Raw genomic sequence first — 23,229 nt, 5'->3', positions numbered from 1 at the left:
GCTCGGACGTGAGACGCCACTGAAAGGCGACTCCAGCGACAGGCCGGCTTCGTGACCCATGTCCGGGGCGGCTCGCCCGAGACCTCATTGACGGAGCGAAGCGTCATCGAGCGGCCTGACAGCGTCCATCTCTGGGGAGGCGACCCGCATGGAGGCGGAGCAAAGCCTTTTCTACCTAAAGCTGGCCATCTGCCCGGGATCGCAGGGCCGCGCTGCTTCAGACGGGGGAGGGCCTCGGTAAGCGCGTGCTCACAATCAAGCTGCCGTCGTCCAATAGAGCGAAAGATTAAAGCGGCCTTCGAAGTCGGGCCCCGGCCTGGGGGGGGGGGGGGGGCGCCATCCGCTCTCAAGACGGTGCCGGGGGATGCCGAGAGCGAAGTACTTCAAGGTAATCGACGTGGCCAGCCCGACACTCGGGGGCTATTAAATGGCTGTTGGAGTCCAGGGTGGCTGTTTGAAAACAGGGCCCGGACGGGCATGGGAGCAGCTACGGGCAAGCGACCCTCTGGAGGACTGTTTCTGCTCTTAGGCAATGCCTATCGTCCAACCCTTTCATTTAACCAATAAGGAATAAGTGACTGACACGCCCCAGCTGTGTGACCCTGGGCAAGTCACTTAACCCTTCCCGCTGTGCAGATGGAAAATGAGCTACATTCCCAGCATCCTTTTAAGTAAGGGTGCTCGGGAGAGAAATCGGGCTCTTTCTTCGGAGCTTGTGCTTTTGGAAAAGGGCTGCCGGGGCGCGTCTGCGGCTCTCTTGGCTCTGCTCACTTGGCTGAAGGAACCTTTTTTCTCTGGATTTAGTCTTTAAAATCCCATGTCTTGAAACGCGAGGAGGATGTATTCGTTTTCCCTCCTACCCTGCGCGTCTGCCTTGGAACGGACACCGACTGCTGATCTTGAGCCAGACGGGAAGAGTTTTAATAAAAAATGTTGAGAGACAGAAATTGGACGTGCGCTCTCTTCTCACTCCGCGCCAGCCTCTTTCCCATTCCACTTAGCCCGTCCCAACAGGACCAGCTTCCTTCCGTGCTCGGCGCCCCCAAAGGCTTCCCGGCCTCCCGGCCTGGCCCGGCCCGGCCTCATCTTCCCAGGAACGCCCGGCCTCCTGCCGCTTACCCAGACCTGCCTGCCTCAGCTCTCGCCCACTTTCCAGCATCCCCGGAGGCCCCCTTCACGCCTCACAGGGGACCCGTTCAGTCACCCTCTTAGCCCGAGACCGGCTGCCCCCGGGTGCCGCTGGGCAGACCCGAGCGCTGCCCTGCTTCTCCCCGGCCGTCCCCTCAGTGAGAAAGTCCTCCAGCCGGCTGGGGGGGGGGGGGGCAAATACCGGCCGGACCGACTTCACAGACGCTGACGACGGTGTCTCGGGAAGGTCTTCCTCCCTTCGGTGCCTGAGGCTTCCTCTGGAAGGAATTTGAGGGGCTTTCAGGAAATGGGCAGAAAGCGGAGGCTCCCACAAACAGGGCAGCCCCTGGGGGGGCCCATTTTGATTTTTTCCCTTTTAAACATTATTTTCTTTGGTCATTGTCAAACATCATTCCTTGGAAACAAAGATCCTTTTCTTTTCCTCCCCGCCCCTCCCCTAGCCAGGCGCGATTCCACTGGGTATCACGTGTGTCCTTGATCCAACCCATTTCCATGTTGTTGGTATTTGCATCAGGGTGTTCATTAGGTGTGTTTGCATTAGGGTGTCCACTGCTTTATAGGGGGTGGCTCGGTGGAGGGAGAGCCAGGCCTAGAGACGGGAGTCCTGGGTTCCAATGGGGCCTCAGCCACTCCCCAGCCCAGGGACCCTGGACAAGTCCCTTGGCCCCCATGGCCTAGCCCTGACCTCTCTTCTAGCCAGTACGCAGTATGGACTCCAAGACGGAAGAGAAGGTCCAAACAAAAAGTAGAACTCCGGCAGGTACTGAAGGGACTTGACTTTCTAGGAACCTTGGCTCCGCCTGAGCCCTAAAGGGCTTCCTTCGGCAGCCTGCCGCCACGAGTGCCCCATCCTGGAGGAGATGCCATCCCGGCTGGCTTTACCCACAAGAGGAGGAGGGAGGCCCTGCCTCCGCCCTGGAGGAGGCTGCCGCCCCTCGGTTCCGGGGGCCGGGACGAGGCCCAGGACAGACTCACGACCACGTGCTCCGAGTCGGTTCTGGTTCTAGAGGGAGACGGACCTCGGCATGACGATGCCTCCGTCCGTCGCCGCCGGATGGGCGAGTCCCCAAAGCACTCGAGTTTTGCCCAAATCCTGGGAGGCAGAGAACAGTCACGGCTCGGAAGGCTTCGGTGTGAGGCCAGGCCGGAGGCCGGGAGTCCCACCGTGACGCAGTGCGGCGGATCCGGGTGCCGGGAGGAGGTGCTCTTCCACTCGGCCACTGCCCCGAGCCCCGCTTGGTGGTGTAAGCTGAGTGCGAGTGTGTAACAGTGTGTGTGCGTGCGGGGGGGGGGGGGGGGGGGGGGGGCTGTCCTGGGGAGTCCCGATGGGGAACGCCGGCCGCTCCTGCACGTGCTGCCGAGACGGAGGCCTGCAGAGGGCTGGGGGCGCCCTTGGAAGGAAGAGGTGCTCGCGCTCCACTCAGGGCTCCGGCCGGCGCCTCGCCAGAGCCTTGCTTCAGCACGTTTTTCGGATTCCCCACGTTTCATCCCATTTTCCCATCTGGGGTGAGGAGGTTTCTGTCCTGGGTGGCGGTGGGGGAACCCTCCTAGACGGCTCCCCAAGAAGAGGGGAGACCAGCCCCTCCTCACGGTGCCCCTGCTGCACGGAGGGAGGGAGGCGGACCCGGATGCAGGCAGGAGGGCCTGCTCCGGGGGCCAGGGCCGGCCTTGGCCCAGGCACTCTGGTGTCACGTGACTTGCCTCAGGCCACAGGGCCGAGCGAGGGAGGACCCCTGACAGGCCTTCTTCGTCCCAGATCATTTTCAGGGACGACTGGGGGGGCCTGCGGGACCCTCTAAAGTGTCGTGAAATGAAATGTACAGAAGGTGCAAAACCCCTTTTCCCCCCTTTTCTTTTTTACTTACATTAAATACATCGGCCAATCAGCAGGTGCATTCTGTTACCACGATTGTTATTATATTTAGGGAAAGGGAGAAGAGACAAATGGTTTTTTGGAAGGAAAAAAGTCTCCCCAAAACCCCCATAAAAACAATTTATCAGGAAAAATAGGCAGAAAATTAAAAGACTCCCAGCGCTCCTAAAGCTCCAGTCTCACTGAGCCCAGAGGCAAGCAGAAAAAGTTGGATAGATGGGACTGGAAGAAGCGGGAAGGCCATAAAGCCAAAGCTAAGGCGAATCTTGCTCTGTGTATGGTGTGGTGTGGGGGAGGCGGGAGGCGGGAGGGAAACAGACCCCATCCCAAGGCAAAGGGATACTCTCGCCCCCCGGGAGAGACACATCCACATGCAGAGGCCAGGCGAGTCCTCTTAGTGCCCTAGATTCTTGGGAGAACAGTGGGTGTTTGGTGAGTTGGTGGCAACCTAAAAGGAAGGAAAAAGAGTCTACGAGGCCCCTGGGCAACCAAGGATGCTCCTGGGAGAAGCTCGCTGAAGGCCCAAGATGGGCCGGGCACAGCTTTTGGGGCACATGTATGTCTGAGGCAGGCTCGGCAGTTCAAGTGTCTGTCGCTTTCCCTGGTTTAAGCCTGGAAGGTTGTCACACTGCCGACCTTCTCACTGGGTCTGAGATGAACACGTTTTCTGAAATGAATATGAAGCTCAGTGTTTGCACAGAGGTGAGAGTGTGAAAGGCAGAAACAGGAACATCTGATGTTCAAGAACTGTAGCATTAACTTCCAGAGTCAAAAGTTCATCTTCTTTTAAAAAATTATTTTAATTAAAAAATAAAGAAGAACATTTTTCACCTAAGCTCTATGTTGTTTAATCTCTGCTCAGAGAGAAAGAAACATTTCTGTACACGAGCTGGTCTTTCAGAGAATCCCAAGCAAACAAGACATTCAGCAACTTCAGACAAAAACAGATCAGAACAAAACTATTGGGGCATTGGAATCCATCGTCTCTCGCTGAGGGATGCTGGGGGTATCCACATGGGAGGCGGCCAAGTCGACGTGTGGAAGGCAGCACTTGTTCTCACAGTCAATTACCTGGGACATCAAGACTAAAAATGTGCTGTTCTAGCAAAAAAAGAGAACTCCAAAGACCTCATTTAAAAATTTTTCTGGAAATATGCTTCACTAAGTATTTTTAAACTTAAAACAGGCCTTTTTTTTTTGTAGTTTTTCAAGATGGCAAATCATCTCATGGCTTTGTAACAGATTTAACCTACTTTTTACAATTAAGAGCTTATTGATTCCTAAACATCCAGGAACACTCTGAAGGAAAACTAGAGAAAAACTATTCAAGAAATCAATCCTAATTAAAGGAGGTTTAATTTAAATTACAATATTTTTTCCATGTAAGGCATTATGCTGACATCTACTGGCCTCATACTGAACTATACATTTCAATCGCTGCGTTTTTACATTTTAAAAAAGTATAAACGCACTTGAGGAAAGCAGTACTATTAATAGAGCACAATGAAGACATTCAAATAAGGCTCAACTGAAATTTCATGTAAACCCCACCAAGTTATCCAAATAATAATGGTGGCTTACTATTGCTTTCCGAGGATTTTATGTGGCTTGAATTTAATAAGCGGTTTGAGAGGAGGGATATGATTAGATGGGGGAAGCTTTCTGTAGTGAGTAAAAAATTCTGGGCTCCCCAAAAAACTTGCAAAATTATGCAGCATGCTATTTTATGATTTACACTGGATTTTTAAAAGATGGACTGAATTCAAAATAAAAACCTAATAATGATAATTCTATAAATAAAGACATTTCAATTTTACTAGACATTTTTTATGAAAGACATTTGGTAATTAAATACTTGCTACTGTCCATTAAGTTGATGAACTTTATTAGGGTTAAAACTATAACAAAGTTCATCCTAAAACATTTTGCAAAATTATTTCACTCAAAGAGTGTCTAATAAATTGAAAGCTATGAATTACAAGCAATTTTTCAAAAGCAGAGACTCACGTTCATAAAACTTTATACATCTTTTGAACTAACAGATATTTATACTACTAAAATCAAACATGCATCACTTTCAAACATTCTGCTATCATGATTTATATATTACATTATGTAACACCATTCTTCTCAAAAAACAAATTTTATCATACATTTGCACCATTCTCTTTGGATTTTTGATCTCTGTCATCATTCTTCATATTGTCCTACAAAATAATAAACAAAGAGAGATGTATTTGTTTACTGAAATTCTCTTTAAATAAAATTTTAAAAAGGGAAATGAGAAAAGGAAGACCAGATACGCCTGGACACAAGCACTCATTTCCTTTAAAAAAAAAAGGAAATCCACACTTATCCACTGTCTTAGAATCAATACTATGTATTGGTTTTAAGGCCAAAGAGCAGTAAGAACTAGGCAGTGGGGATTAAGTGACTTGCATAGCCAGAGAGCTAGGGAGTATCTGAAGGTCACATTTGAACCCAGATCTCATGTGGCCATGCTAGAGAGCTTTCTTTTTTATTTTGATGGAAGAAAAAACCCCAATACATGGAACACAAAAGGTAGGGCACTGGATATGATGAGTGCCCAATAACACAAAAAATAAAACCAACTATTTTGAAAGGCACAAGAAATGACTCCTTACTAATATTATGGCTACTTTTCCACTAAAGTAGGCATCAATAGAAAAGTTTGGTATGAATCTTTTCCAGATGCCCATCTACTAAGTGTAAAACTGACTTGTAGTTAAGTGTCTCAGTGGATAGAGACTCTTAAGTCCTGGGTTCAAATCTGACCTCAGACATCCTAGCTTGTGTGACCCTGGGCAAGTCACTTCACCCCCACTGCCTCACTCTTCCTGCTTTTCTGCTTTGGAACCAATCCACAGTATTGATTCTAAGATGGAAGGGAAGAGTTAAAAAAAAAAGTTAAAAGCCAATATGGCGGCATGACTGGAGACAGATTGGCCAGCTCCAACGGCATACTTTACTCCAGGAAAATTTTGAAAACCATGCCAGACTGAACGCTAGTCCAATGAGAAACTAGAATCAGCCACTTCTACACCAGAATAGAAAAGTGAGGGACGCAGAGGACAGAAAGGAGCAGCCATCTTGGGAGATGGCGTGTCAGGACTAATTCTGCTCAACTCTACTTATTGTTCCAAAAGGGCCATTTTTCTTCTTGTGTGCTTTTTTGGGGTGGGAGTCATGTGAAAAGGTTAATAAGTGATGCCAAAAGAGGCCTGTTGAAATTATTTTTTTAATGCACAGAAGAGAACATAAGGAAGCAGAGAGGTAGGCCAAGGCACCTTTGACTATAGCATGGGATTAATTCTGTACTTCTATAAAACAGGGCACTAAGTAACGTGAACTAAAAGGGATGGATCGCATTATTCACTTGCATCTGCTCTCCTGGATCTTGCAGAACGGAATCTAACCTTTAGCTTGCACAGAATTCTCATCCAGGAAGTGAACTTTCCTAAGAACTTGAAGGGCTCGGAGCCCTCCCTAGACAGCCAGGGCCCCTCCCTGGCTTCTTCTTGATCCGAGTGAGAAACGGTTGGGGCTGCCACTGAACTTTCTTCCCAAAGGCCTGGAGCAGAGGCCTTCCCGAACGTCACAAGGGTGAGGGGACACTTGGGGCCTTTCCTGGGCAGAAAGCCCACTGCTTGGTTATGAAACAGGAATCCAGCTGAAGGGTTTTACAGGCATATTTTTGTGTGCCACAAGAATGAGACGTATGTGACACGTCACCCACACTATAAAATTCAGCACTCATTAAATGTTATCTTTAATTGTTCTTTATGTGTAAATCTTATTTCTTAAGGAAGTAAGCATTATTTCAAAGAGGACCAGGCCTACCTTCATGTCTCCAAATACTACTGAGCACATGATAAATGCTCAATACAGGTTTATTGGCAGGAGGGAGGGTGAGAGAGATGGGGGTGGGGAGAGACTGAGAATGTATTTTCCTTCTATGAGCCTCTTAGGAAACGCTAATCAATGGGGGGCGGGGGAGGGGGGAGATGACAGGGGGATGGCAGGGTCATTCTTGATGGCTCCTGGGTGCAAGAAGTGGTACAAGAGCATGAGAAAGGCAGCCAAGGGCACCACTCCTCTTTCACACAGCGTCAGGAAATCAAAAATCAGACACTAACCAAAAGATGATGAAATGCAACAAAGTATCAAAATTCTATAATCAACTCAAGAAAGGGAAAAGGGGAAAAGTCCTCACCTTCTTAAGAACAATATGAATCTCCTCCATCACTGTGGATAAATTTTTGATTGTCTTATTTAGTTGGTTCTCAAACTGCAAATTGGCATTTTCTGAAGTCTTCAGGTTTTCTTGTAGCTGACCAAGGTCCCTTTTGACTTCTCTGAGTTCACAAGTTAGGCTTTTGTTTGAATTTTCCAAATGCAAAATGGTCTTCTCATCCTCACCTGGAAGCAAACAGGCATTTTGCACAATCAATCGTTCCCCCCAGGCCTCTCTAATTTCACTAAGAAGCCAAGCGCCTACTTTAAAGCTGGAAGAGACTGAAGTAGTGAATCCAAGTGGTGATAAGCAGTTACTTGCTCTGGCTTTTCAGGGAAGGGGAAGGAGCGGAGCCAGGAAGAGGGATGCAGGCAGCTAGAGGCCCGGGCCTCAAGTTAGTCAGGAGGCCTGTGACCCAGCCCCAGAGCCGCCTGCCTCTGCTTCCCCAGCGCACACTGGAGGCTCATCGCAGTGCCCACGCCCCTCCCCACCACAGGGGAGGCGAGACTCAAAGGAGAGAACGCCGGCAAGAGCCATATACACGCCTTTCCTTGCTTTCTTCCGATCTGACTGGCGGGATTCTGAGCAGGTTAACATTTGATCTCTCAGCCTCAGTTTCATTCCACTGGAATGAGTTGGCTGAACTCAATACAGCTAAGTTTATTTCCAGCTCAAACCCAATAATGCAGTTAGGCCGTGTTTGAAAGCAGGGGCAGCGATGTCAGAGGCTGTAGGGCCAGCACACGTCTGACGGAAACTCTCCGGAGTCATTTTACCTTCCGGATTGCAAGGGACCAGTTCAGACAAGGCAGCCCTCCTCGCCTCCACGTGAAGCTGGCGGGGTGGCAATTCCGGTGCATCCTTAGTTGGAGCAGGAAGCAGAAGGGCTGAGCCCAAGCACGGGCTGAGCCAACAAGGTCCCCAAGGACTTTGTTTCACCGCATTTAGACAAACCCCAAACTGTGGGGCCTGATTTTTCTCCCCACCTGTTTTGTCTTCCAGTAATTGAAGCTTCTGTTCTATTTCTGCTCTGACTTTTTCACTCTTCTCAAGTTTCTGCAAGAGACTCCCCACATCCACCATCGCACCATTATATACTATCAGGCCGACATTTTCTTCCACGACCTTTGACTCCTGTTTTATTGTAGGTGTTGGGAGCAGCAATCTGTTTCCTGTATTAGCATTAAAATGTAAAAATTTAAAAGCTTTCAATATTCATTCTTTTGCCCCAAAATACACATTAAAAAAATTTCCAATTTTATCTATATGCAGTCTGAAGATCCAAACTTTCAGAGGCTTTTATTACCCAGCATTTCTTCCTGCAATGCTTCGGAGTCTTCATGGTTTTCATCATCTTTTGAGGTATCTGTTAATTTTCTGTAAAAGCAGGATTCACGGAGTACTACTTTATTAAGCAATTTCTTAACCTGATAGTTTGAAAAGACAAAAAGAGAAATCCTGTTATCTATTGAAAGGAATATAAATTGTTGTAAGGCTTGTTATGAGAATTACTTGGCATGCTTTGTTGCTCTATATGGAATCTTTAATTTGGCTAGGAAAGTGTGACTTTTTTGGTTCAATTAAGACTCAGAAATGGTGAACATCCATGAACTAGAACAGAAACATTTTTAGAGGAGTCCTTGAAAAACCTTCCCACAAGTCAGCCCAGGATATGTGTCACTAAACATTTATAAAACAATTACCTGAGCCCGGGAAAGATGAAGGCCGAGAGTATACAGTATTTCTTCCATATCCTTTTCAAGCAGGTAGCCACAGTGGCTTTGATCAAAATAAACAAAGGCCATCAAAAGATCCCTGTTGACGGTAACCATTTGTGTCTTGTCTTTTTCCTAAAGAGGGAGGACAAGCGAAGGTGAAAGTAGTTATCCAGTCTGCCTTGCAAAGTTTCCAAAGGAATTTGTTAACAAGAAAATCCTCTTCGTAGACCTTTGAGACTCTCTGGACACGCCCTACCCAAATTCTGTCTCAGCACTTCAAGAACACCAAAAGAGGCCCAACAGTTTGGGGGGGATGGGGGGGGGGAGGACACACGCGCATAAAACTTCAACCAGTGTTTCTTGGCTTCAGTGGCTGGGCTGCTTTATCTAATCTCCCCCACAAGCCAATGGAGTGTTGGGGCAGCCACATGCACAAAGGGCCAGAGAACTGCGTAATGCTCCACAGACAACTTTATAGCACATGTGTGATAGGTGGGAAAAGTAAGGCATAAAGAGAAAGGTGACATTTTAACTAGAGAAAATTTCAAAAGAATCCAGTAACGAAAATCTAACTCCTCAGGTTAATTAATACATTTGGCTAGAATGACAGCTACTATATATAAAGAGCAAGATAACCTAGAAGCCAACCTAGTTCTTAAATGAGTATTTCATTCACTATAAAGTACCTTATCTTTAGAAGTTCTCTCTTTACCATATCTATTCATCTCTCTTTTGTCATCCCGTTTATTCATTTCTTCCTCATCCCGTTCTATCAAAAAATTAAAATGGACAAAAATTAAAGGAATATGTAATAGTATGGTTAGAAACATCTTTTCTATTTTCTAAATATCAAATTAGAAAAACATTTCCAAAAAGATAAAGTATAGAAATGGTATATTATTTATGATTTCTTTGGCATAACATTGATAGATTTAACATACTAACTCTTTTGCTTATTAAAAGTACTTGGTAGGTGAATAGGAAGACACATTTACAATGGAAGAATGAGAAACAAAGCATCAAAAGTACAAAGAAATATATAAGCCATTTGAAGAGAAATTAAAAAGTAAGAATTTTATCATAACAAGTAAGGCCCAATATGGATTTCAAAATTCTAAAAGTTCACTTCAACTTAGGGACAAAAACCTATAATAAAATAATGTTCTAATACCATATATGGTTTATATGCTTCAGAAATTGAGATAAAAATAAACAGTGGAAAGACCTATGAATATGGTTCTCAGTGTCAGATAAGAGTGGGTGTTAGGGGGAGGGGGCATGCAGCAGTTCCGACAAGATGATCTCAAAAGCTCCTTCCAACTCTACGTCTTATGGATGTAATAATTTTAGCAAGAGTCAGAAGAAATGTGTTCTAATCTTAAATCTACAATTTCATATTGGTGTGATGTTAAATAAGTCTATTTAACTTCTCTAAAGTTTCATTTCCTTAGCTCTAAAACACAAGTTGTTTTAAAATTTTCTATTCAGTAGAGAGTTTATATCTTTGTATCCTTATACACAAGCATTTATTTTAAAATATCATTTATGCTTTTTATCTTTCCAAGAAGAAAAGTACAATTAGAGAGCTAAATGGTCTGAAGAATAATAACAATAACAATAAAAGAACCATAAATAATCTAAAGACATTCATGAAATCTCTTTCCTCTGAAGCTAGGACTCTGGTGATAAATTTCTCACAACTATGACAATTTTTCAAGGCAGATTTTTTGTTTCCATTTTGGATAAGGAACAAACTAATTATATGTAAAATGATTTACAAACATATGTGCCAGAACATAAATAATCTTTGCCATACATCATGAAATCAAAAACACAAAATTTGAGTACAATCACTTAAAAACATGCACAAAGTAATCTTTCAAATATTGAAATTAATTAGCAACAAATAATGAAGTGAACATACCATCCTCTTCATCTTCAGCATCTTCAGCTTCCAGAGGGTCATATTCTTCTTGGTTATTATCTTCTTCAGTTTCATCATCATCTTTGTCATCTTTCCTTTTATCTTCCTTCTGTAATTAAAAGACTAAAATGAAGCAAAGAGGTGTCTCTCCCAAACTGAAACAACAAATTGTTCTTTTACCTGGGGGTGGGTGGGTGGGTGTTCTTTTCCTAATTAATTTTTGGGGACACAGAAACAAATAGACTCAAGAAAACTAGATAAGATTGTTTAGGGAAAGATAACAAATGAACACATTTTCAATAAAACATTCTGAACTTTTCTACATTATAACAAATAAAGGAAAAAAGCAAAACTGGTTTTCAGAATCTTGAAAAAGACAGGTTGGACAGGAAGCATAAAATGGAAATCCCTAAATGTTTTGCTAGTTCTGGAAATAAATTGCAGACCTTTCTGTCTTCTCGGTCATCTTTTCTATCTTTATCATCCCCCGATTTTCTCCTTTTTGGCTTCGGGTCATCCATTTCATCATCCCTATCTTCCCTTTTCTCTTTTCTCTCTTCTTTTTTGCTTTTCTTATCTTTTTCTTTCTTATCCTCTTTTTCTGGAAGGGATATTAGTGATTTATATATCCTGACACCAAAGTCTCTTTGAAGCATTTCATTGAAGAGTTCTGCAAATAATGAAACCTATACAAAGATGTAAAAAAATAAACACAAAAACTTTTAAAATGACTTCTCCTTTGGACAAATTAAAATAAATTAACACAAAGAATATTTAGCTGCATAGAAAAGAGTAACATTAGTTTTCAGTATAATAATAGCTAGCTCTTCCAAGTGTCACTGAAAATAAATCTGCATCATTTAGTCCTTTCCAACATCTAGATTACAATGATAGCTGATGTTTTTTATAGTCTTGCAAAATTAGGTACATTTCATTATACAATTCTTTTGAAGAATTCAAATATTATTCAAAGGGTTTCTAATTATTTGAAAACTGTCTATCTGGCTACAAACCTGGAACATTTGATTAGCTAAAAAGTCTATCCACTTATAGCAGGGAATTTAATCTAATAAAAATGAAAATCTAATGCATCAGTTAAAATCTAAAAAGAGAACATATATCTTAAGTTCATTAACCACACAAAAGATCTAGACAAAGTTACAAAGATCTTATTTACATTATGTGAAAAGAAACCAGCATCAACTACAAAAAAAGAATGGTCAAGTAATGATACGCATATAGTGAATGGACCTGAGAATAGATTTTTGGCCATTCTTAGTGGGATTGATTTGTTTGACTACTCCCAGTAATGAAAAAAAATTTCAAAATAGCCAGGACTTGTAAAACTTCAAACCCCCCCAAAACTGGGAGTTGGTATCCAAGGGGAATGTAGAGGAAGACTGATGTCTGTTTGTTCTACTAGAAGATTAATTTATGGGGTTACAGGATGTAGAGTGGAAGGAAACTTAAGAGACCAAAATGGAAGCCAGAAGTGAAATGACTTGCCCAGGACCACACAGATGTCTCCCACCTAGCCAAGAAGTCCTTCTATCTTCCTCTTTTATATTCATAGTTGATCCTTTGTTCTAGCAAAAGGGATCCTGACATTTTTGATTAGGAAAACTGCTATTAAGATGATAATCTAACACCCTGGAGCAAAATAGATATCCTCTCATTGATTCTTCCTTCCTACCTGATAGAGCACTATCAGTTTGAAAAACAAATTTCTTTTCTAAGTTTTTCCTTAATTTCTTCCATTTTACCTGGTAGATCAAGATTTTCATCATGGCTGAAATAAAAGTATGGATTATGAAAGAGACCTTGTTACCTTGCAGAATTCTGGTTCTGTTGCTATTACACAAATCCACAATATATGTGAAATATTTTAAGCACTTACAGCAAAGGAGTCAAACTTACAGCTGGTATTATAACATACATCAGACTAAAATATAATTGAGAAATGTTTAACAGGGTAAATAAAAATACAATAGAGATGATGTTAATTGGTGGTTTTCTAAAGTTAATATGTAGTCTGCAGGGATCTTTTCATTTGAATCTGATACCACTAACTTGCAAAAGAGTATACTTCTGCCAAGAATTCCAAGAAAGCTGTTCCATTTTAATTAAAGAATACCATTCTAATTCAGGCATAAAAAAAATTTAGAAAAAGGATGTATAAACCTTTTAACATATGGTGCAAGTCACTCAAATTAAAAAGTGAATTTTATAATTTAAGTTATATACCTTATAATTCTTCAGCTCTGGTAAAAACAGAAACTGGATATTGCCAAGTTGTGAAAAGAAATGAGCTACTAAAGTCAACCAATAAGTATGAAAAGTTCCACATGTAATGCAATAATGAAGATTTTTTCTCTCTTTGACCAATTAAATAGCATCTGTCACTTTTGAAAGGAACAAAATCAAAGTAAGAGTACCTCAAATGAATGCTCTTTGTTATCCTCTAATCTGTAGTCTAATAGGACACTCAAAGACATGATGCTACAGTCAAACTTGCCACTCTTTGCAGCCCAGTTGGGGTGTACAATGATGGCCGGCTCATCAGGTAAGATGTATCGCCTTTCTCGGCGCTGACGCTCCATTTCTTCCTGGCGTTTCCTTTCTTCTTCCTATGTGTTTCAAATTTTGTTAAAAACTTGTATTATCTTAAAAGCCACACATGCAATTATGTATTGAGTGTTACCCAAAAAGTTGGTTTTTATAAAGAAGAAAAGTTCATGAGCCACATGGCCCTGAAAGACCAAAGGTAACATTCTTGTTCTTTATTTTGATAAAGTCACAGAAGCAGCCAACCAGATACCAACTACTCTCATAGTCTCCCAGGTTTCTGGGCTGGGTCCTTCCTCCACCCCTCTTTTCGCTAATGTCCTGGTGTGTAAACATTACCTGTTGTGAAACCTGTGCATCGGAGCAAAGCACACATCATCAAGTCGGTGCTTGCGTGCTAGGCATCCTACTTGGTGCCAGGGATACAAAGGCAAAACTAAGCAGTCTTTACCCTCAAGGAGCTTACATTCTGTATTGGGAAATAGCCCATAACGGAAGATCCCAAGGAGACTCAAAGTGCATGTGGAGGAGGCGATGAGGGACCAGGAGCTGGGGAAAGGCTTCCTGGTAGGAGGGGCAGAAGGTGAACTTCAGAGAGGGCAAAGGTTTCTAACAGGCACAGTTGAAGAAAGCAAGCATCCCGAGCTTAGGAGACAGACAGCTTGTGGCAAAGCATGAAGACGGGTGATGACGCTCCCCATGGGAGGGACAACATGTTGGAGAGTTGAACCACAGAACGTGTGAGGGGGGATGAGGACTGTCCGGAGAGGTGGGCTGGAGTGAGATGGTGAAGGAAAGGCTTCAAGGACTAAACAGAGAACTTGCACAGAAAGAAAGATGTACTCTTGTATGACCTAAACCACAAATCCGAGTCATTGACAACAGAAACCAACCAAAACGTATTTTTTCAAAAGCCTGGATCATTCGCCTTTCAAGAGATTTCAGCTGCCTTGTCACACTTACTGAAAAGGTGATGCTTCTAAAGTTAGGAAACTGTCTGAGAGGGCCCGGGCGCGCTATGCTCTAAGGTCATGTAACTCACCTGAAGAAAACTGGATCTAATCTCCTTATTTCAGCACAATGAAGGGCAAGGAAGAATGGAATGGGACTTACTGCCTGAGGCGTGGGGCCCCCAAGCAATCCATGATGAGCTTTCTATGTCTAAATTCTACAAAGCCTCCTCTGACAGATCTCTTGACCTGAAGGCCAAGGTTTTACCCTGTTGGTTCCTATTCAAGCAAAGATACTGCCATTAGTCCAGGCCGGCCTCAAGACAGGTGGGGAGGCTCATCACCAAAAGATGACAGATCAGAAACAATGGCAGGAATGTAAAATCCTCTGTGTGCCTACTGTTCGGACTGACACAAACACACTAAACCCCAATGCTTTGCAGCACAGCCATACCTCTTTATCGTCTTCAGATTTCCTGTCTTCCTCTTCTTCCTCTTCTTTTTCAGATTTCTCCAACTCCTTCTGTTCCTCTTTCTGTTCTTCTACTTTAAGCTGTTTTGTCAGTCGGGCTATCAACTGGGATTTTAATCCTTTAGAACTAAGAGCTCGGCTTTCTAATTCTTTACGAAGGTCATTTACCTGAATGAGCATATATTAAGCATATAAATTAACACAATCTAAAAGCATGAAATCAAATATGGAACCAACTCAATAAAAATCTATAGTTAAATTAAAAAAAAACCAAGCAACTTAATAGTGAAATAAGTGAATAAAATCATAGTATCTAACTTATTTAAAACAAAACTCTGATAAGCTAGAACTCATTTATCTGAAATCCTCAATTGATTTTAAAAAAATCTAAAATTCTCGCTTTTGAAATGGTGGAAGACTCCCTCTAGAACTGTAGGCCAGCAGAGCTCTGAAGCCTATAATTTTAAGAGCTGCCCAGGGACAACATGGGCAAGAGGTGAGACTGAAGCCAGAATGTCCTGGCTCCAAGACCAGCTACCATGATGAACTTCAAGAAATAAATCACATCTGTTCTTCAGAGCTCCCATTCAGCTACATGGAGAAGCCTGCTCACACACACACAAAGCATCTGTCCAGGAACCTCTAGGCACTATTTTTTAAAGTCTTCAGAGCCTGGTATATTCCATATCCTGCTGCCAGTACAATGTGGGCCTTAAGATGAAGTGGGGCTTCCAGGGGAAGAATGGAGTCTGCAATGTCCTCAAGGTGATCCAGCCTTTTTCTTTCTCCTATTCAATTTAGATGACCCCGTCACTGTCCACCTGTTTCATCTGGTCATATTGATGGATAATGGGGAACTTCAAAGAAGATGTACAAAGATGGAGATGATGAAATGTAGGAAAGGAAGGACAGATGGGCTGATACAGAGAGAAATGACAAGGGAACAGCCAGAAGCCACTGGTTTCCATTCAATGTCAGAAGAAAGTGAGGCCTTTAGCAGGTTGGGTGGATCCCAGGTGACAAATTTATGGACATGGACAAGAGTTGCATAGGATCTACATGTTTGCAGAGGGCTTCCAGGTGAATCAGATCACAGATTCAATGGAGAATTGAGCGTTGGTTTCTTTTTTTAAAAAGCCAACACCTATTTAGTCTCTTCTGTTAACAAAGACCTGATAATGAAGATGATGACTCAAGGAGCTGCAGAGTTACTAATGGGATGTGTAACACAATGGCAAGACTTACAACATTCATGGCTTGGCTCTTTACTGTGTGACTTGAATGAAGTCACTTCAATTAAAGTCCATGAATTATGATCATTTCCCCTCTAAACTTATTTTTCTTTTCTAACTCTCAATGGTATCACCAATCTCCTAAAAGTCAATGCTCCTAATCTGTGAATCATCTTTGACTACCTCCTCAGTCTGCTTCCACACCATGTACTCAGTTTCTTCAACATTTCTCATACTCCCTCTGTCCCCCCCCCCCAGTTTCCCATTTTCATTGCCACTACCTTTATTACCTCTCCCCTGACCCAAGATAAAAAGCTTCCTAAAAGTAAGTTTCTCTCAAGGTTCACCATCCAAGTCATACCTTAGAGAAAAGACTTCACCATTTTTTCAAGTCCTGCCATGGAGCCCCCGATTGGCAACTGCCTTAGTCACCCACTAAGTGTAGACTGGCTTCCTTTCCTCCAAACCTTCCACTTCCCAACTCCCTGATGTTGGCTCTCTCCTCTTCTCTTATGGCTCTTCTGGTCATTATCCTTGTACCTTTCCAAGCCAAAGTACTACCCCTGGCCACCTGTTCCCAATGTGTGGGTTTCTCCCTATTTGAACGCAAGCTCCTCATGGTTAGGACCTGCCTTTGCTTTTGTATTTGTACTCCAAGCACTTAGGAAGCATTTAATAAACACTCGTTCATTCACTGTTTCAATTTACCCTGCATATCACTGTTAATGTCCTTTCTTTTTTAAACCCTTACCTTCTGTCTTAGAATCACTACTGTATATTGATTCCAAGGTAGAAGAACGGTAAGGGCTAGGCAATGGGAGTTGTCACTTGCCCAGTCACACACCTAAGAAGTATCTTGAGGCCTGCCCATCTCTAGGACTGACTTTCAGGCCAAGCCACCTACCTGCCCCCTGTTAATATTCTTAATGTTTATTTTAATAGTTTTTTCTACTATGATCATGCCAATCCTCATTGAAGATCTTCAGTGGTTCTCTACGGCCTGTGATATCAAGTACAAATCCTTTACCCTGAAATTTATGGTCCTTTCTAATGTTATATACTCTAGTATATGCAATAGTGAAACTAGACTCTTTGCCCTCCATGTTCCACATCCAGTAGACTTTTTCTCCTTTGCTTGTCCTACCCCTCCAGACCCAGTTCTTAGGGAAGCCCATCCTAGTCTCTTCAGCTAGGAAATAGATTCCACACCTGATCTTGTCTCACTATGGAGGACCATGTTCTAATTTGTATTACATTTACCTATGCATGTGGCTTATCACTTCTCAGTGAGTGATCATAAGTTTCATTATGGAAAGGACTAAGAATTTTTTATCTTTGCATCTCTCCTCAGTGGCTTCCATGAATGGTAAACTCTTTATAAACATTGGTTTGATAAAAGATGATTTACAGATATACGCTACAGAATAAAATAGCCAAGTGGGATAAGATAATGAAGGAAAAATTTCAGGAGCCAAAAAAATGTTTTGTTTAACTTTCAATTAACCAGTAATTCAACTAGTCAGCACATTTCTGTTACAGGCAAGTTGATATCTACTTATTGTAACATAGGGTGTCCCAAAAGTCTTTGCGTAGTTGGAAGTTATTAAAGATTTAAAACAGTGCTAAGAATTTTGGGACACTGCAGATTTTTTCATTTGTAAAAGTTAGTAGTGTCAGTATATTATGGTGACCACTAACAAGTACAATGTTGTGAAGAGTCAGACTATGAAGATTAGAGAAAACATGCCAGCTAACTAAAGATTTTCAAGATAAGCTCCTTTTGTTATCATTTCATTCTCCATATGAGCCTATTGCAGTGTTCTGTGCAAAGGACACTATATTGTTTGCTTGGAAAGAATGTAGGATCCAAAAGCAAGAAAATTCAAAGGCAATTTACTTGATGGTATGATGAGTTAGTTTTTTTCAACACCAAAGGTTCTCTCAAATAAATTAGAATTACTGAAGTCAAATTCAGATATAAAGGTACATAATCTTTCCCTTTCTATTCTTCTGCATAAAATCTCATCTTTCTCAATTTCATCATAAGTAGAATAAGGGCAATGGATTACATGATCTAGGGTCCCTTCAAGCTCTAAAATGAAATCTATTTGTTATTAACTTTATTTTGATTCTAATATACCCCTTAAAAAATCCAAAGAAATCACAGAGATCCTATTATCAAAATTTGTTTTTGCTCCATCACATACCATTATTAAGGGTCTTCACAAATGTATCAATCAGAAAAAGGCAAAACTGCCTAGAACACAGCTAATTTGGCCATGCATTAATCCAAGTACTAAAGATGATAGTTGGTGCTCATTTTCCCCTTTGTTCAGGTACAGCATCTGGTCCTTTAGGCAGCTTGTTTCCACAGCTCTAGACTGAAAGTGCCTGGTATACTAAGTTTTGAACTGGGTTGAAGCAAGAGGGGTGATGAAAGCTGATAAATGGTGAGAGAGGTGCCAAAAAAGAGCTGCTGGAGTCCCAGACTTTCTACAAGATAGGCCAGCTCTTCCTCTCACTGAGGTTTCCTGATCCTTGGGCCTTTACCATCTAGTTTCCTTTGAAATTTAAGACTACCTTGAAGCAGTATTTATCATTTTGGGAAAAGGAGATGTCTTTTAAAGATGAGTTCAGTCCCAGAATACAAGCTCACTAGTGATAAGAGTAGATAGATCTCAAGCCTAGGAATAACATATTTTTTGAAAGGGACAAGGAGATTTAGAAAGATAAACAAAAGCCTAACCTTAAACTTGGTCATCATTTTGTTTTATATATATAAAATGTAAAGACCAGTAAAATAACAGCCACATAATCAGCTTTTTGCTTAATTTTTGTTCCAATGTACATCTCCAAGTTGTGTGTTGATTTCTTTAAATAGATGCTATATTATTATGCTTTAACTCAGTACTGTAGTTATTTGCTTTCCTGCCTTACCTCTCTTAGATCCTAAGATCTCAGGGCAACTCTTTTCTTTCTTATCTTTGTGTCTCTCCAAGTACCTAACAGAATTCTTTGCATATAGAAAATACACTTAGTGGCTATTAAATAGCATCGTGTAGTAAGGGGCCTTTCTTCCATCCAGAAATTATTCTATTGGTAAATTCCCCAAAGGCTCCCACGTGTCCTGATCCAAGCTAAGCACCACCCACGTCAGAAGGTTACCTTCATCGTCTTTGGATCAAGTTTAGACCAATGGGTGGGTGTGGAGATTTCTTTCGCCTCACCATCATCCTTCTCTTCTTCATCCTGACATACAAAATTAAGAGCATAATTATTATTCTGAAGCCTTCAAAGGATATTATTTTATTCTTAAAATTCTGTTGCTGATCTGTGCAAGGTCACAAGTGTTTCAGATTGTCTTCTCCTAAAGTTATTGTTTAGGCAAGTCCACGTACATACATTCTACCACTTTAACTGATCACAAAGACACTCATCAGCCAATCAAAGCCAGATCTGTGAAACACAAAAGGGTGATAAATTACAACACAAAGGATATCAGGGATGCACAGACACTGATGGTCTCCACTAACCACACAGTGTGTGATCTTGCCCCAATTTTCAAGCCACCCAGAGTTAATCTTGATTTAGTCAGACCTTTAAAATGTACCAAAGACGTTGCCACATAGCCTGAAATTTCAAAGCTCTCAGACTTGTGGTTGTCCAATTTCAAATATCCATGATTAGAACTGATGACCGTGAAAAAGAAAATTTTTTATAATTTTAGAAAATGGCAAAATGTTTAAAATGGCTTAATACTGAATCTCGCTCAACAACTGGTCCCAGATTCCAGCAACTAGACCTATGATGAAAACAAAGCTTTGTGCAATTTAAGCACAATTTACTGTCCTCTGTGGTCTCAGCATTCATTAAGTTAGCGTAATTGACGAATTGGTTTTGATTTTGGTTTTTAAAGAGAACGAACGTACAACTACTCTGCTGAAAGCTGGATTGCCAGTCGCTGTTACCAGTTATGTTCCTCCGTGTGTGTTTATCGTGTAGTATGTGATGTGCATTTGTGCCTGTGTTCCTGTGCCTGTGAGAAGCGGAAATAGAAAAAGGGATTAGCGTTCAGTGCCTGTTCTCCATCAGCCTCCTTGCGTTCACCCTGTAGCTTCTCGGCCAGCTGCTGCTTGTATCCTCGGGAGAGGGTTTCCCACTCTGAGCGGGTGGGAAGGCAATGCCAAACATCCGGGAAAAATAAAACCACTGTCTCCACATGAGCTGGAACCGTACGCCCCTTGTGGGTCTCCTCAGGGCGATGGTAGCGAATCTCTGCAAAACGGTACCTGTTGCAAGGGAAGAAGCATGTTGGAAAAAAAATTCTAAAATACACTTTAAAGACCCTAGTTCACTTGTAGCACATCAAGTAAAGAACTTTTGCTTCCAGAACCTCAGGCTGGTCTAAAGAAAAAAACATTACAGAAGCCATAGTTGCTCTCTGGTGCGCTTGTCCAGCTCAGCTCCCTTGGACGGAGCATGCTCACGGGCAGCGGCGCGGCCCCGGGCCTGCGCGCTCGATTAGTCACCCACACTCCAGGGCACCCTCGGAGAAGGCGCACAAATCGAGTGCAGAAAGTGAGAGCTTTTCCAAATTGGGTATCATCAATAGTACAAGACGCACAAGACCAAGGAGCCTCAAGAGAAAATATGGCTGGGCAGTGAGTCGGCAACTACAGCATTTACTTTATGACAAAAGAATCATAACGAAAGAAGTTCTCTCTTGTCGGTCTTCTCCAGCTACGCATGAAATGAAAAACATTTCCAACACACATTCCCTGCAGAAGTACAGCGTAACAAAGCACAGTTCAGGTTGAGATTCATTTGGATTAGTCCTTACAGCACAGCTCTGAACACTTTTGGCACCAAACAAGTTTTTGCCCCAAATGAGACTTTCCTTTGAGTAGTTTACCTTCACCACCAAAGCTTGCTGAATGAGATGGGGGAAAAAAGGCTGGTTGACAGACATCTACATAAGCTATTAGCACATTTCTAGTCATGCCAGTCATACGGAGAAGATGGGTACTTACCATTGAGTGCACACACTTAAATCAATGCCTGTCAGAGCCTTACAACAACGAATAGCAGTCTTTATCAACACAGAGGGGTCTTTCTCTGGGTCTGGTCCATCCAGTGAAGGAGACCAGTGGCCTCCAATAGCCATGGCCTCATCCTTGCCTTTCATGCCCACTAAAAACTAAGTCAAAGACAAAGAACGGATTAAATGTTAAGTCGCGTGTGCTCGCAACGTCAGCTGATGCAAGTGCCTGAAAAGGAAACGTGCACACACCCCCGTCACTATCCCTGCTGAGCCTACAGGCCAAGGAAGAGCTCAGTTCATCATGTTCCACACTGTATTTCAGCAATGGAATAGGATTTTACTCATCACAACTCATCCTTGCAAAAACTTTCCTGACATCAGATTTGTTCTCAATGGCAAGCTCAAGGGAGAACTTTTAATGATTTGAACATATACTCCATTCCACGACCTCTGTTAACATGGGGCTACCTTTGGCACACAACCCCATGTACCGACACCTTCACATTCTACAATCAATATGATACCAACTATGCTACATTAACTCTGTAATCACCCAGATTTAAAACTTGTTTTCCCTGTTACATACGGGAGGCTTTAATTAATGAAAAGCAAACCCCCTGTCAATGGATAGCCATTTTACCTTAACAAGTCTAGCGGGATGCTGGAATCCATCTCGAAGTTCTTGTGGATCTTCAGCAAGAGCACATGACTTGTGATATAAGTCTTCCATACTAGGGCTAGCCATCAGCATTACCTATTATATAGTCAAATAATTCAATCCTGTCAAAATAGTCTAAAGTGGTAAGGAAGAAAATGAAAGTGGCAAAACTACATACAACACTCACAACTTTCAGATAATGCAAATTAATATCTGAACTTCAACATACAAAGGCACCCCCAAAACATGATGCTACAGCAGTGACAGGGAATCATAAATACCTTATCGATTTCCTCTTTTTTTGAGGGATGCTATTAATAATGTTTTGCAAATATTACAAAGTCATGTGCAGTAAGCAGAGTCCCAATTGCTCCCCCTGAAGACTACTGGCCAGGAGGTGGGCTCCCACAAGTCTCATTTCTGGGTCCCTGAAGGCAGAGACCCAGCAATGCCTTTCTCTCTTCTAGGCGCATCATGATGTCATAACTGATACCATTTCCTTCCTCTTCTGAATCCTCCAAACCACGTAAGGGAGGGACAAGCAATTGCCTCCCAGTTGGAGAGTAGGAGGACAAAGGGCAAAGAGAGGCTACTCAAAAACCATCATCTCTCTTCCTTTCTGATCCAAATAACAGTCCAAGTCCCTGCTGGAATACAAACCTTGGCACTATACAAGTGATCAGCATCAGGCGGGTCAAGAATAGCCACATTTTTCTCCAAAGGATCTACCTCTCTGTGCATGACGTAGAAATTACAGTAGTTTCCCAGTTGGAATGGTCTTGACAAAGGGAAAGCATCAACCCACATAAACTGAGCATCAAAAAAGTCACTCGGGATGTACAGATTTTGATACCGACGTCTTAGTTCCATCATGTCACAACTAGGGCTGTAAAACAGAAACAAATGATGAATAAAGTAGTAAGTTTAGTATGGACACAGCAGAAAGTCACACAGTTATAGGTATCTATGGGTCTACATGCTTTTATGGGAAATCATGCCTTAAAGTTTATTAATAGTTATATTCTCTAAAGGGGGGTGGGGAACTTTCTAGGAAGGGCGAGAAATTGGATATACTGACAAATGAAGGTGCTATAAAATTTTTTTTTACAAATTTTAAAGCTATACTTACTGATTAAGTATCCATTTTACTGGTATCCCAGAAATCCCTCTACTGCCTTCTTTGCATGGGAGACTACAATGAGGGTGGGGTGGAGGAAGCTCCTTTTGAAACCAAAGCAATTAACTAAGGTCCCTCCCTCTCCAACAAAGTTTGAGATACATTCCTAAATTGGGGCTCTAAATTGGTCTGGGAAACAAGCTATTTTCTCTACTGCAATCTAAAATGAGATGAACAGGGTAAATAAGTAAAATGCCCACAGTTCCTGAGCTCCT

At 42.4% G+C, this 23,229-nt stretch overlaps 1 protein-coding gene and 1 non-coding gene across 4 annotated transcripts in view; both read right to left on the bottom strand.

The window, feature by feature from the left end:
* Positions 1-3,803: 3,803 nt before the first annotated feature.
* Positions 3,804-23,229, bottom strand: part of CCAR1 (cell division cycle and apoptosis regulator 1) — a 48,932-nt gene continuing 29,506 nt past the window's right edge. For all 3 annotated transcript variants that reach the window (XM_007478250.3, XM_007478251.3, XM_056796294.1), the window contains exons 11-25: positions 22,498-22,723; positions 21,820-21,933; positions 21,169-21,335; positions 20,217-20,427; positions 19,304-19,387; positions 14,889-15,074; positions 13,355-13,546; positions 11,366-11,605; positions 10,920-11,028; positions 9,682-9,764; positions 8,981-9,127; positions 8,584-8,704; positions 8,264-8,449; positions 7,257-7,462; positions 3,804-5,229 (exon numbers count right to left, since the gene is read on the bottom strand). In XM_007478250.3, the coding sequence (XP_007478312.1) occupies positions 5,170-5,229; positions 7,257-7,462; positions 8,264-8,449; positions 8,584-8,704; positions 8,981-9,127; positions 9,682-9,764; positions 10,920-11,028; positions 11,366-11,605; positions 13,355-13,546; positions 14,889-15,074; positions 19,304-19,387; positions 20,217-20,427; positions 21,169-21,335; positions 21,820-21,933; positions 22,498-22,723 (2,332 nt within the window). In that variant the 3' untranslated portion in view covers positions 3,804-5,169. The remainder of the gene's footprint in view (positions 5,230-7,256; positions 7,463-8,263; positions 8,450-8,583; positions 8,705-8,980; positions 9,128-9,681; positions 9,765-10,919; positions 11,029-11,365; positions 11,606-13,354; positions 13,547-14,888; positions 15,075-19,303; positions 19,388-20,216; positions 20,428-21,168; positions 21,336-21,819; positions 21,934-22,497; positions 22,724-23,229) is intronic.
* LOC130456763 (small nucleolar RNA SNORD98) lies at positions 21,467-21,532 on the bottom strand. Its single transcript, XR_008915805.1, has one exon. It is a non-coding gene; the product is annotated as a small nucleolar RNA SNORD98 (small nucleolar RNA).

Source organism: Monodelphis domestica, chromosome 1 (assembly GCF_027887165.1).
Source record: "Monodelphis domestica isolate mMonDom1 chromosome 1, mMonDom1.pri, whole genome shotgun sequence".
In the NCBI taxonomy this organism is placed as follows: Eukaryota; Metazoa; Chordata; class Mammalia; order Didelphimorphia; family Didelphidae; genus Monodelphis; species Monodelphis domestica.
The sequence above is the reverse complement of the archived record's forward strand: the minus strand, read 5'-3'. Positions and strand labels throughout refer to the sequence as shown.